Genomic DNA, 12,845 nt, shown 5'->3' with positions numbered 1-12,845 from the left:
CAACTCATAAACCATCACATGTACTCACTCAAACATTTGTCCGTACTTCATTGCAACACTGCTCGCGCTCAGTCCAACTAGACGGAGATCATGTGCAAACCACAGTTTTCACGTTTCCAACAGATTCTCCATTGCTATACGCTTAGGATCACGGCCAATCTGGAAGATGAACTTCCCTGCCAGAGTTATGACTAGCTGGTTTGGATTCGTCACACGAAATTTCCAATAAATGGACTGAAGTCTGTGGCTGCAACGTGACGATACGTAGAAAAAGCTCAAGCGCATCGAAAACTTTTTTCCGAGGCTGTGCACAATGGGAGAGCTATTGATAAATAAACATCAGGGAAATTCTTTGCCGTTCCACGTTAGACATGTCTGTCACGTTTGGAATCTCGCTCGGTGATAAGGGTCTGTGTGCTGAACAACATCTGGGATCATTTTTCACCATTTTTTTTAATGCACAAATGGTAGGTGGAAAAAATTGTTGAGTTTGCTCAGAGGATTGGAATTCCCCCCCCAAAAAAATTATAAGTAGGTCTAATTTTGCTGTTTTATCTCCGTGTTCAGAAAGTGAGTGTGCGCTAAAACATCACCTTCACCTTCCATTATCAGCCCTATGAATAGAATCTCCTAGAACACAATGCTGTGCTGTAGGACCCAATAAAAGAGTAAAAGGCAAGGGCAATCTCAAAGACAGGCTGCCAGATAACAAAAGGGCCTCACCTAATAATGAACAAACTGGGGTTGGCTTTCTTTTCTCTCTGAGGTGGGGGAAGATTGGGTGGTGGTGGTGCTGGGGGATGAGTTTTTTTTTTTTGCCAGCTTTTGCCAGTGTGTTTTATGGCTAATTGAGGCATTTGGAGTAAAACTACTTCAAAATGGCACCCTTTAGAATTGGAGCAGGGTTAATATATAGTGATCCCACAATTAGCCCAGGATTGTTAAGATCTCTTTAATTCTGTGGGGTCCATTAAGCCGAGATGGCCAAGAAAGTGCTTCCAGAGAGACAATTTTTTTTTCCCTCTCCGCTCTTTGTTTGTCCTTTCCTCTCTTCCTCTCAGCAGCTGCTGCTGTAGTGATCAATATGAATGGACGTCAGCTGGTTGGCAGGTTATTCTGTCGGGGTTTTTTTTTTTTTTGTTTGCTTGTTTGTTTGTTTTGGGTTTTCTTTTTCAACCCAATGCCAAAGAAATTACAGATTGCTTATTGGAAGCGTACCGAATTTGGTTCGAAACTGTACGTTGTGGTCCCTAAGCTGGACATAGGTATTAGATCATTTTCTCTCTTGGGTAGAAACTATCACTGTGGTTTGCTCCTTACCCCAGTTTCTCAAATCCCCACTTGGCCCCGCGAGTGCCTCCACGAGAGCAACAGCGAGCGCGCTGCCGCCTGATCATCTCAACTCAGGCTTTTTACAAGTGTGTCTCTCTGAATATGAGAGTCCCTTCCGAGTTATCTTTCGGGGATACACGGTGCCTGTGGGAGCCTGCAAATTCGGTGGAGGTTTTTCAAACAGGATTGAGCTAAAAAAAAAAAAAAAAAAAAAAAAAAAACATTTGAGCCAGCCGTAGCCTGTACAAATTGCTCAGCTCCTTCCTAAAAGCGTGACATACTGAAGCATACACACCCCAGCTTTTAATGTGACTGCATTTTTTTTTTTTTTTTTTGTAGAATGCAGATTTATAGGTTTAAATAGGATGAAAGAGGTGGATAAAGCTGCACCTAAATACGCAGTTGATTGGATGGTTGATGAGTACGGGCTAAACAGATGGCTGGCTCATTAAAGACCCATTTGTGATCATCTAAAATGATCCTAAATTTTTATTCCTCGCACTAGGATGTCTGTTTGGACTAAGCCGAGGCCCGGGCCTTTATCAGCGGGTAATACCGGCTCGCTTAGTGCTCAGGTAATGATTTGGGAAGCGGGAGAAACGGTGAGGGATTCAGTAGCACTGTGTTCCAGCACAGTGAATTTTAAAGCTTCTTGCAAGTAATTAAACAGCATGCCACCTCATACAGAGCAATTTCCTGCAAGGCATTAGCTTGCCAATGCAGCATCGCCCCAGTACACCACGTTATCTCTGTGAAATATGTCCTGTCTATCATTTTTTAATAATAACTGACTGTTTACGTTGTTAGGAAAAGATTTGCTCAATGAGCTTCTGAATAACCATGTTAAGCAATACAGAGAGGAGTAAAGATGTGTGTATAACTTAGCCTGCTTTCTGATTAGTAACATCGCCTTAGTGCTGCTTTGTAAGATTCTGATTTTGCGTCTGCTGCCCCACCTTTCCCTGTGGCGTAGCGATGGCCACAAGTCGTCACGAGTGACGATAATCCTGCATAAAGGGATTTGTTCCTATACAGCTGACAACGGAACGTCCCAGGGCAAAAATACTGTTTATCTTTCCATTCTCTTGAAGTCTCTCCCCTCCCCCTCACCCCAACCCCCTGGGTGATTGTGGCCCTAGAACTTGCACTGGTTGTAAACAGGACGGGGCAATGCGCACACACACACACACACGCACACACACGCACACACACACACACACACGCACACACACGCACACACACGCAAACACACTCACTCTACTTTCAAACAAGCTCCACTCCTGTCACTTTTAATAGGAATCTGCATGTTTTGCACATTTTCTGTCTTATATTTCTTATTCTGCAGCATCCACTTGATAAGAGTCAGTTTCACATTCATCACAATCTAAGCTGTTAACTAATAATCATGCTGTAATGATGAAATTGATGTTATGTGTTTGTTGCACCAGAGAGGGGCGAGTGTTAGGTAGGAAGGCAGTAGCCACCCCATCACAGTGGGCCATTGCTGGCTAGACGCCAATGTTATATGTCAATATTCGCTTTAGCCGATTCCAGTTTATCTTTAAGGTCTCTAAATAACAGCATGTATTTATAGTCATTCTAGAAATGATAGTTTATAGTAGAACCACAGGCAGTTTTCCAACATGAGTGTGTTTAACTCTAATTGCTTTAGAACGGACTGGTTTACAAGATTCGAAGTTGACATTTTAATCTTTTTTTAGCATCTCAAATTGAGGATGAGCTAAACTTATTGCAAATATCAGCCTTTGTGTATTCCAGTGGTTTTCAGACCTTTCATAACGAGGACTAGTTCAGTAAATACTGCTCTGGGATTACTGAAATATTCTCCACTGAATTTCTCCTTTGAGTACTTTCTGTTTGATGTAAACAAAAACGTGCTAAAAGTATGGTTGGTACCTAAACTTCTACTGGGTTACTACGTACTAACAGTGGCAACTGAGAAGGTTTGAGAGCTTTGGCTCCTGACTTAACTGAGAGATTTTAAAAAAAGTGACCAGCTTGTCCAAATCCATTGTGTTCCATGAGAGATGGAGGTCGACAGTTATACGTTATGTAAGTCGGGGCGCGGTCAATTTAACTGAATAGCCTAATGCAGGCTCCTTTTTATAGACCGAAGCGCGACAAAAAAAACGAAACAACCAGCAGTCACCAAAGTCTTGCTTTATATTCTATCAACCAGAATCAATAACCTACATTTTTAATAGTTTCTTACAGCTTTTGTGCTTTTTTTTCATTTATTTTTAAACTTTTGACTCTGAAAATGACCAGCTTCTCTGTGGGGTCGCACGACCTAGTGGCACTTTGTTATGGTGCATTCACTGATCAGGAATAGACTGGATTTTTAAGTTTTCAGTTATGTGACTTTTTTTTTCTATGCATCTCTACCGTTAACATTTATTTATTCATTGAATTTGTTGTTTACTTATTTACTCTTTTGACTTATAAGGGCTGCAGGTTAATGACTCCATGTAATCTGCTGGTTTCCTTAGACAGATTTCCCTTGAATTATTCCAATCATTTATAATTTGAATAATGAACTGAACTTAAATCAATATTTGATTACTAGAACAAGTAGGAATGTATTTGTGATTAGACTGAAGTGACTTTTGCACTTCTTTAAGATAGCATATTGTGAACTGGCATTATATATAAAAAATGAATTCAATGTAAGTTACGTACTCGTGTTGGTCATTTGTTTCATTCTCTGTAGCACAGTACGTATCAAGAATAATTCCCCACTCTAACATTCATCATGGAAATATAAAAACGATTAAATTTTATTGGCTTTGAGTTTTGATGCTTATCACTGTTCCCCACCTGGCCACACCTTTTAAAATCATTCTGGATACGCCCTTGGTCAAAGCAGATCAGAGTGGCAAAAAAAAAAGCTTTATATTTGAGAAACATTAATGGTAATTCCTTAAGTATTCTACTGTCAAAGCGGTTTAAGCTTAACGCCGTTTGTTTAGCATTAGAAGGTCGCTTGCAACTTTGTGCTAATCGAATTCTGTATTTTCTAGAAAGAGTGGGAACCACTTCTGCTCATTTGTTCCTTTGCAGCACTAACGCTCTCTAGACCAGAACCAAAACCCCATCTTCTTTCTGCCGTTCCCCAGTAAAGGTTTCTCTCTTGGACATATTATTTTGGTCCAGTAAGCTGCTTGCTTAAAATATGAGGACACACTTGAATCACATGCACGCAGGGAGATTTTGTTGCTCTGAATCCTGCCAGAATAAAGCAGCTGTTGCAAAAGATATTAACAGTGAAAGCCTAAGTGCATGCAACCAATGCCCTTACCCCACTCTAAAGAAAAATAAAATAAAAATAAAAAATAGATGCAACTTCTCTTGACTAACATGCCCTATATTTCTTGTCTTTCTGCGTTTTGTCCCTGCCTTCTTCCTTTTCCCCCTTTCTAAGAAGATAGATGAAGAAAATGAGGCCAACTTACTGGCAGTGCTTACAGAGACCCTGGACAGCATCCCGGTGGATGAGGACGGATTGCCTTCGTTTGAGGCCCTGGCAGATGGGGACGTGACCAATGCCAGTGACCGGAGCTGTCCCTCCTCCCCAGACGCCTCACCTCACACCCCAGAGCCTGAGGAGCCTTCTTTGGTAAAACAATCTTGAACTTGATTTCATTCTGAAGTGCAGTTTTTTTTTTCCAATTATTTTAATTCTGAGTACCAGAGTTCTTACGTAGCCTTGAAACAGCTTAATAATGCTTGAGATTTAAAAAAAATAGGTTTCCATGTCAAGCTATATGTTGGAATAGAGTAAAGACAATTGGTTGTAGTTCTAGACTTTATTTCTTCTTCCACTGATCCATCCATCTGCTTGTCCATCCATCTGCTTGTCCATCCATCCATATGTGTTGTATCCATTTATTCATCCCTTTTTTGTTCACCCATCAGTCCATCCATCCATCCATCCATTTGACTTTCCATCCATCCTTCCTCGCAGCCTGCAGGTTCCACTGTGTAGCAAGAGTTCACAATCACCTTTGTATTTATCCATGAACAAATACCTTATGAACCAAAGTGTGAATATTCAACACATTAGTCCAGAAAAGTGTGGTCTACTAACTTGGAAAATACATGGAAACCAATAGAGATTATTTCCATTTTGCTAGTACAGGTAGGACCTTTTAACAAGTTTAAACTCCAAAAGTGGTCATTTGTCTGCTAGAATCAGTGTTAAAGATACACTTTGTTGAATGTTCATGTGTTCGGTGAGGAGAAAAAAAAATTGGCTGAGAGTGTTTCCTGCTCAGTGCAAATTACATACTAATGCTATTGTTGTGGCTGTTCAATGTGTGAACCCCTTGACATGGAACTCCAGTGACTGACACACAGATAAAGGACCAGAAGTGGAGTGGTTAAATATTGGCAATAAGTGAAAGCAGAAATCAATCCTGTATCATATTTTTTTTTCTAGCTGATCCTCAAACATGCATCTATTTGAAAAAAAATAATCCAAACTTTTGGACACAAAGAATGTTTATCTGGCCTGTAATTTGCACTCGTGACCAGCTTTTTATGCTTTCGACCGAAAATGTTATGTTATTTTGTGTTATGGTTAATTTTATTCCATGCTGGTCCCTTTCCAAATGACCTTTAGGTAAATGCCTGGGTGTGTTTATTCAATCACATTAGAGCAGCCTGGTTATGCGGACACCAAAACACCTGCACAAGAAAGGAAAAGTACTCTGTTGTTGTTATGTCACATACTATAAACTCCTTACAACTATCTGGGCTTTTAAATGTGCCATAAACATTGTCTTTTTATTTGTTCAATGTAACATCAATCCACTGATTGCACATTTACTGGACCCAGGCTGTGTAATTGAAAGGAAAATGGTCGTTTTGCATAACCCGCCATGTCTGCCTGTGTCTCTCTCTTTCTTTCTCCTTCTTCTCCCTCCATTCTGGTTCCGTTTGGGTCCATTTGCAGCTGAAGAAGCTCCTTCTGGCGCCCGCAAACTCCCAGCTCAGCTATAATCAATACACAGGTGGCAAGGCACAGAACCATGCAGCCAGCAGCAACCACCGGATCAGACCACCACCTGCCGTCGTCAAGGTGGGGACACTCACACACTCTCACACACACTCACACTCGAACATAAAATCCACATATTGGCTTTCTGCTGTTTTTTCTCTTTCAGACTTGTGCGCAACATATTTTTTTTCTGATTCCGGTCCCTGTCTGTCCCTTTCACATATTTTCTGTTTCGGTGGTCGCTTTAGAAGATGTTAGGCGACTGGTTTAGGAGCCTGCTGTCCCAGGAGGCCGGGCTGGTAATGAAAACAGGCTGATTGCTGTTGGGCTTTCCATACGAGGCATCAGCACTGTTGACTCATTAGCTCCAACACTTACATGTCTTGGTATATTCCCTGCTAAAAAAATACATAAAGAAAGAAAGAAAAACGAAAAACTGGCACTCTTGTGAGATTGATGTCTTCAGATGACAGGATAAAAGAAAAAAAAAGTCTAACTCATTATATGATCCTAAAACTTTTTGGTTTTGTCCATGATAATTTGGTTATTATCAGTTACCCGAATCATTATACGGCTGTGGATGAGGATAAAACAACTCTCACTGTGCTTCATGTTTAAAATGAAAAATGTTCAATATCTAAAATGTCCAAACTAGTAAAACAAACATGTGCATCAGATCGTAGCGCGTGGTAAATAAAGAGCAGACTGATTAGTGTGCGATCTGTGGGCTATATTTCCATGTGGAGTGAGTCAATCTTCTTTATTTGAGTCTATTTTCATACCTTGCCTTTGAGTCATCTCTTTCTGGAGCAGAGTGGATGAGGACTCCCGGAGGACATGGTGCGCGTACCGCGTGGCGTGGTGATGCTTAGGGGGGCCTACCAATTAGGATGATGGGCAGAAAGCCCTCCCACCATCACCTTTGAGACTTCTGGGCCGACGCTGCACTGTGGTTGTTACTCACTTGTCAGTCTTGCTGTCTTGCCCCATCTCTCTTTTTTTTGCTCTTATACGTTTGCCAAATAACTAACTAGCTAAATGTACCGTACCTTGGAGAAATAGTTGCACAACTTGAACTTTTTACATTTTGACCTTTCACACCCTTGAACTTTAAAGGGTTCTTTTTTTTTTACTGGGATTTTATGTGGAAGACACATACAAACTAAGAAGAAAGCCCCTTTTAAAGAAACTTTTAAGAAGATCCATTTGCAAGTTTCCACACGCTGTGTAGGGGACACAGCAAACTGAAAAACTGAACTTATTTGTAAAATACCAGCAGTGATGTAAAACTAACATGTAGCTTCACCCTCAACACACCATAGCAGAAGCAGCAATTATACGCTGTGGAAATGTTTTTCTTTCTTCAGGTAGAGCCAGCCGGTCAGAGCTGATAGGAAAATGGATGAGGCGAAATATAGGAAATCATAGAGAACCTCTTAGAGGTTAGGACAGCAACCCCAAACATGCATCCAGAACCACAATGCGGTGATATAGATCAGGGTGCCTAAGTCCAGTCCTTGAGCACGGTCATCCTGCAACTATCCCTGCTCCATCACAGCTGAAACAAATGACTTAAATCCCTCATCGCCATGCCAATCAGCTCTGCGAAGGCCTAGCAATAAGCCATTCATCTGATTAAGGTGTGTTCATGAAGGGAGACATATCTTTTATATTGTTTATTTCCTTTTAACTCTTCTTCCAGTTTCTTTTTAAAGTTTGTTTGGCTGTGAATTTGCTATAATTTTTATTTTTATTTTCTTGGGATTTGGTTTAAAGCATATTCATTTGATCAAAGCATATTCATTTATCGAGATCTAAGTCCAGTTCAGGATATGTGGCAAGAGTTGAACAGGGATGTTTACAGATGCTTTCCATCCAGTTACAGTGAGCTTGAGCTGTTTTGCAATAAAAAATGTGACAGAGTGATCTGTCTACCAAGACTGTATTTGTAATTGCAGGAGAAGTTGGTTCTAGAAAGCATTTACTCTGGGTCCCTTCCATTTCACAATTATGAGGGTTTTTGTGCTGGTCTGTCATTATCTCAGTAAAACTACATTGCAGTTTGTGTTTGTGACATGATAAAATGGGGGAAAAGTTAAACAAATGTAAATTCTTTCGCAAGGTATTATAAAATGTGGGTCAGCGGTCTGTAACAAAGATAGGCAAACGTAGTGACTGTGTTACTTTGTTCCCGTTTTGCTCAGACGGAGAGCCCCTGGAACGGCAAAGCAAGAGGGGGCTCTGGCCAACAGAACCGCCCGGTGAGGCGACCTTGCACTGAGCTGCTCAAATACCTAACAGCCACTGATGACATCCTGCTACACACCAAAGTCAGCGATGCCAAGAGCGCCTGGGGGGGTCCCAGTAGCAGGGACAAGAGTAGCCTGGGTCTCAGTGCCTCATCCTCGTCCTCATCGCCATCCTCGTCATCCACCTCCTCGTTCTCCTCCCTGTCTTCCACTTCTTCCTCCTCTTCGTCCACCACCTCCAAGAAGAAGTCGGCTGTGCCATCACAACAGCAGCAACAGCAGCAGCAGCAGCAGCAGCAGTCGCCGCAGCAGCATCACCAGCGAGGTGAGAGCCGGGCTGCAGGCGAGTGTATTGTGGCTGGTCATGGGGCTGGGAAGTGGCAGCGTTGCTCTCACGATGACGGGGTTGAGGATTCGGAGGGTGCCTCTGTCCCTGTTGGTCGCAGAACCTACACCTGCGGCCATGCTCGCCCCAAACAGGAGCACGGGCCGCCCAATGAAGAAGGAAGGCCGCCAGGCGATGTTGGCCGCCTGGCCGCCGCTAGGTTCATTAGGTATATGCATTCTTATTCCCTCCCTCCCCGAGAGGTGAGTCACAGCTGTGAGCATTGCCGAGAGGCTGCAGGCGCCACTCAGTCTAGGCAAGGCTTTGGCAGACAAGGCCGTAGCAGCAGCGGCAGTGCCAGCAGTGCGCCGCAAAGGCACATCACGATGACGATTAAGAAAAGAGATGCTAAGCCGGGACACCCTTTACTTAGCCAGCTACTCACCTCCAAACAGAGGCCCACTCAATTTCTGGCCCGACTGCACCAACTCTCAATTACCCCTTCAGGTAGTGCTCGGAGCAAATCGGCCAGTAAGAGGTCTAAGGGCCCAGCAAAGACTTTGTTCAAAGCACAAGAGAAGGAGGATAAAGATATCTCTGCTTATATAAACCAGGCTGAAGAATCTAATTCCAGACCCCCATTATCACCTATTACCTTAGACCTACAGAGCTGGGTTAATCAGCCAAATCCAGATCTAGATTTGGGCTTTGGACAAGAGCTGGGGTGGCCAGATCAGAGAGGCTTTGGGGAGGATGTTGACCATGATGATGACGGTGATGGTGTTGTTGTTGATGATGATGATAACCATGTCATAGGCCGCCCTGCCGTGGTGCTCTCACAGGGCCCACCAAGCCCTTTCCTCCCAGATACTAGCATTGCAGAGCCCTCCCCTCCCTGCATCATACAAGGGCAAGAGCCCCCACACAAGCAGGCACTCAGCGAGCACACCGATGACCAGGGCCACCTGTTGTTAGGTAATCATGACTGCATCCCCCCTCCCTCCCCCACCTCTGGCCTTATGATCTCTTGCTCTTTCTTCTCCTTCTGCTGCTCTAACCACTTCCGAGTTTGATTCCATAACTAACCTGTAGTCTAATTTAAATCTAACAGTGGACACACACACACCAATGACAGTGAAACAGCCTGCTCGCCAATGCTTTTTGCTAGTCCCAGAGGCATCTCAGGGAGAAAAAAAAAAAAAATGGGAGAAGGGGTGAGCCTTGTCTTGCTGCTGTACATCCTGTTTTTAAAAAGTCAGTTCTTGAACTACCTTTGGCTGATTGAGCTGAGCGTGCTGAACATGCACATTTAGACTCAAATACCCGGACGCTGCTGTTTAGCATCGTGCCACCAAAGCCACATTCTCTTAGCTGGAGCACAAGTCGGCCAAAGCCTCGGGCAACTGCACAAGCTTCCTTGACTCTCCTTTCTTTCTTTCTCCCCCCCCCCTCCTCTGCTGTTGGTGCATGCAATCATGACTTTATTTTTCTTGTCCAGGGAGGGGCTCACCCACTGTCACGTGTTTTGTTTATAGCATTGTCTCTGTATGTTTTTTATTCCATTATGATCTGTTTGTTGTCAAACGCAGTCTGTTTGTGTGTAGATGCCATCACTCCATCCTGCCTCACAGAGTAAATAGTACATATATATATACATATATGTAGATATACATTCAAAGAGAGTAAATTGTTAAAATGGGGTCAATTTAAAAAGCACAACATCAATTGAAGCAGAGATGGGTGTTTTTTGTAGTAATAATTGTATTTGTTGCACCAATTTGAGATTAAATGTTGCAGAATATGGACCTTGTCTCTTCTGCCGTGATTGTCATACCTAGATCAATAATTACCCATGCTCCTTTGTGTTCTGCAGCCAAACCAACCACCTTGCCACTTCCTTTGACCCCAGAGTCTCCAAAGTAAGTGTGTGAAGTTTTTCCAATTATTCTAGGCTAAAAAGCAGCAACAAATTAGAACACAAAGACAAAAGAAATGATATAAACTAGAATTCAAGCTGAGGCATTTTTTGTGACTCATTTCCATTTTTTTAGATCACAGAAAACGTCAGTCTTTGCATCTGTGGTTTTAAATTATTGGGTCTGTTTTGTCTTTCAGTGACCACAAAGGATCACCCTTTGAGAACAAAACCATTGAACGCACATTAAGTGTGGAGATTGCTGGAACCCCAGGTGAGCATGTTGTTTTTCTGCTTATCTAAAATATATTTGACTATTGGATAAACCACCAATTGTTCTAATTCTTGGCAAGCGTCTTGCAGATAGGGAGGGGTTAATAGTAGCTTTTCCTGTTGTCTTTGATAGCTCCGACACAGATTAAAGTTCAAGGTGAAAGACAAAGAAAGTCTTTTTATAGGCACACGTATTGATTGTCTTTCAAATCTCTGCATGATTTATTAGCAAAAACCTCCCTAACCCTCTTTTTTTTTATCTGAAGGTGTTATAATCTTTTTCATTATCTGATCCTAATATTATCTTGAACAGTAGTAAGTGCCTTGCAAAAGTATTTCAACCCCATAAACTTTACATGATGGGACATGATATTCATGAACTTCAACATATTTAAATGATTTTAATGATTCAATTTGGAAATCCAAATCCAATACCAAGTAGTGCATAATTGTGGAGTGGAAAGAAAATGACACATTGTTTTGAAATGTTTTTTTAAAGGTGTAGTCTTTCTGGCATTAGAAGGCCAATAACTTTTTGATTATAAAAAAAGTTATTGGTGTCCTTTCCCCGCAACATGACATGTTTTTCTGTTACATTAAATCCCAGTAAATACACTGAGGTGTATTGTTGGAACATGACAACACATTAAAAAGTTCATGGGGGTGTAAATACTTGTACCTTAACAGTATAAAGCTGGAAATTGAAACGCATGTATTAAGCAGCATAAGCACAGTCTTTTTCAATAATCAGACTCTTTTGGGAGTCGTCTATAAAGTCTGTGGTTCTGTTATATTTTTGGGGACACTTATGTCTCATTGCCGGAAGCGTTGTTTGGCATCGTTCAGTTGCAATAAAATCAAAGCAATGCTGCCAAACTGGGAGTCATTCATTTCTTTATCAGGTTATTAGAATTGTTTTAGTAACAACCACACAGTTATTTGAGATTAATTATCTAAGGTCAGTAAAACTAAAAAGGATTGCCCTTTAGCCTCTAACACTGGTCTCCTTAGATATTAATTTACAAGCAGAGGAAGTGATCCTTTCGTTAGCCTCGTGTGTCCATTGGACCTTCTACTTGCAGGGGACAGTAATTTAACCGCTCCACCCCCCCCCGAGAGGTGTGTTTTTCTGGTTCTGGTTTCAAATGTTGTTTAACCCTTTGTGTAGATAAGCTCTCAGGGTCAAATGTGATTTCCATGGAGGCCTGGAGGGAGCATAAGGGCAGGAGTCCTTAAGCTCTGGCAGCAATCAAGCTCAGTTAATATTTCCTCTCATTTTATTGCACGTGGCCAAATTTGTTGACCCGCAGCCAAAAATGCACGGTCATTGCGTTCCACGCGTCCATTTTTTACAGCCGTTATTAAAACAAAAGCCCTTCACCTGACTCTCTTTCTAAGTCCCGTGCAAATTTGGAGATTGAATATTAGCAGGAAAAGTCATTAGTGCGGAAAGCTCAGGGTTACCGAGGCCCATTTCGTAGTTAGAGATTAGCTGGTATATGAGACAGATGGATGTAGATCCCAGTGAAGCACGAGTGTAAGCTCCTACATGTGCCTTGCAGATTTAGAGTAGCATTCCACCGCAATAGAGATAATGGTGTTGTTACAGATAATCAGATGGAGTTTAGATGGGTACATGCTTCCACTTTCGCAGCAGAACAGACGGACACCGATGCAATTTTTGGAGAACTACTGAAAAAAAAAGTTGAAGTTGCTGTTGTAAAGAATAAA

At 42.1% G+C, this 12,845-nt stretch overlaps 1 protein-coding gene across 2 annotated transcripts in view; it reads left to right on the top strand.

Annotated features, from left to right (window-relative positions):
- The window catches only part of ppargc1a (peroxisome proliferator-activated receptor gamma, coactivator 1 alpha), a 47,075-nt gene that overhangs the window by 16,700 nt on the left and 17,530 nt on the right, over positions 1-12,845 (top strand). The window contains exons 3-7 of one of the 2 annotated variants that reach the window (XM_088016206.1): positions 4,775-4,969; positions 6,308-6,433; positions 8,557-9,901; positions 10,800-10,845; positions 11,042-11,115. In XM_088016206.1, coding sequence (XP_087872332.1) covers positions 4,775-4,969; positions 6,308-6,433; positions 8,557-9,901; positions 10,800-10,845; positions 11,042-11,115 — 1,786 coding nt within the window. The remainder of the gene's footprint in view (positions 1-4,774; positions 4,970-6,307; positions 6,434-8,556; positions 9,902-10,799; positions 10,846-11,041; positions 11,116-12,845) is intronic. The other variant, XM_014986098.2, reaches the window with a different exon arrangement.

Source organism: Poecilia mexicana, unplaced genomic scaffold, assembly GCF_051168715.1.
Source record: "Poecilia mexicana isolate PSO_F unplaced genomic scaffold, ASM5116871v1 scaffold_18, whole genome shotgun sequence".
In the NCBI taxonomy this organism is placed as follows: domain Eukaryota; kingdom Metazoa; phylum Chordata; class Actinopteri; order Cyprinodontiformes; family Poeciliidae; genus Poecilia; species Poecilia mexicana.
The sequence above is the reverse complement of the archived record's forward strand: the minus strand, read 5'-3'. Positions and strand labels throughout refer to the sequence as shown.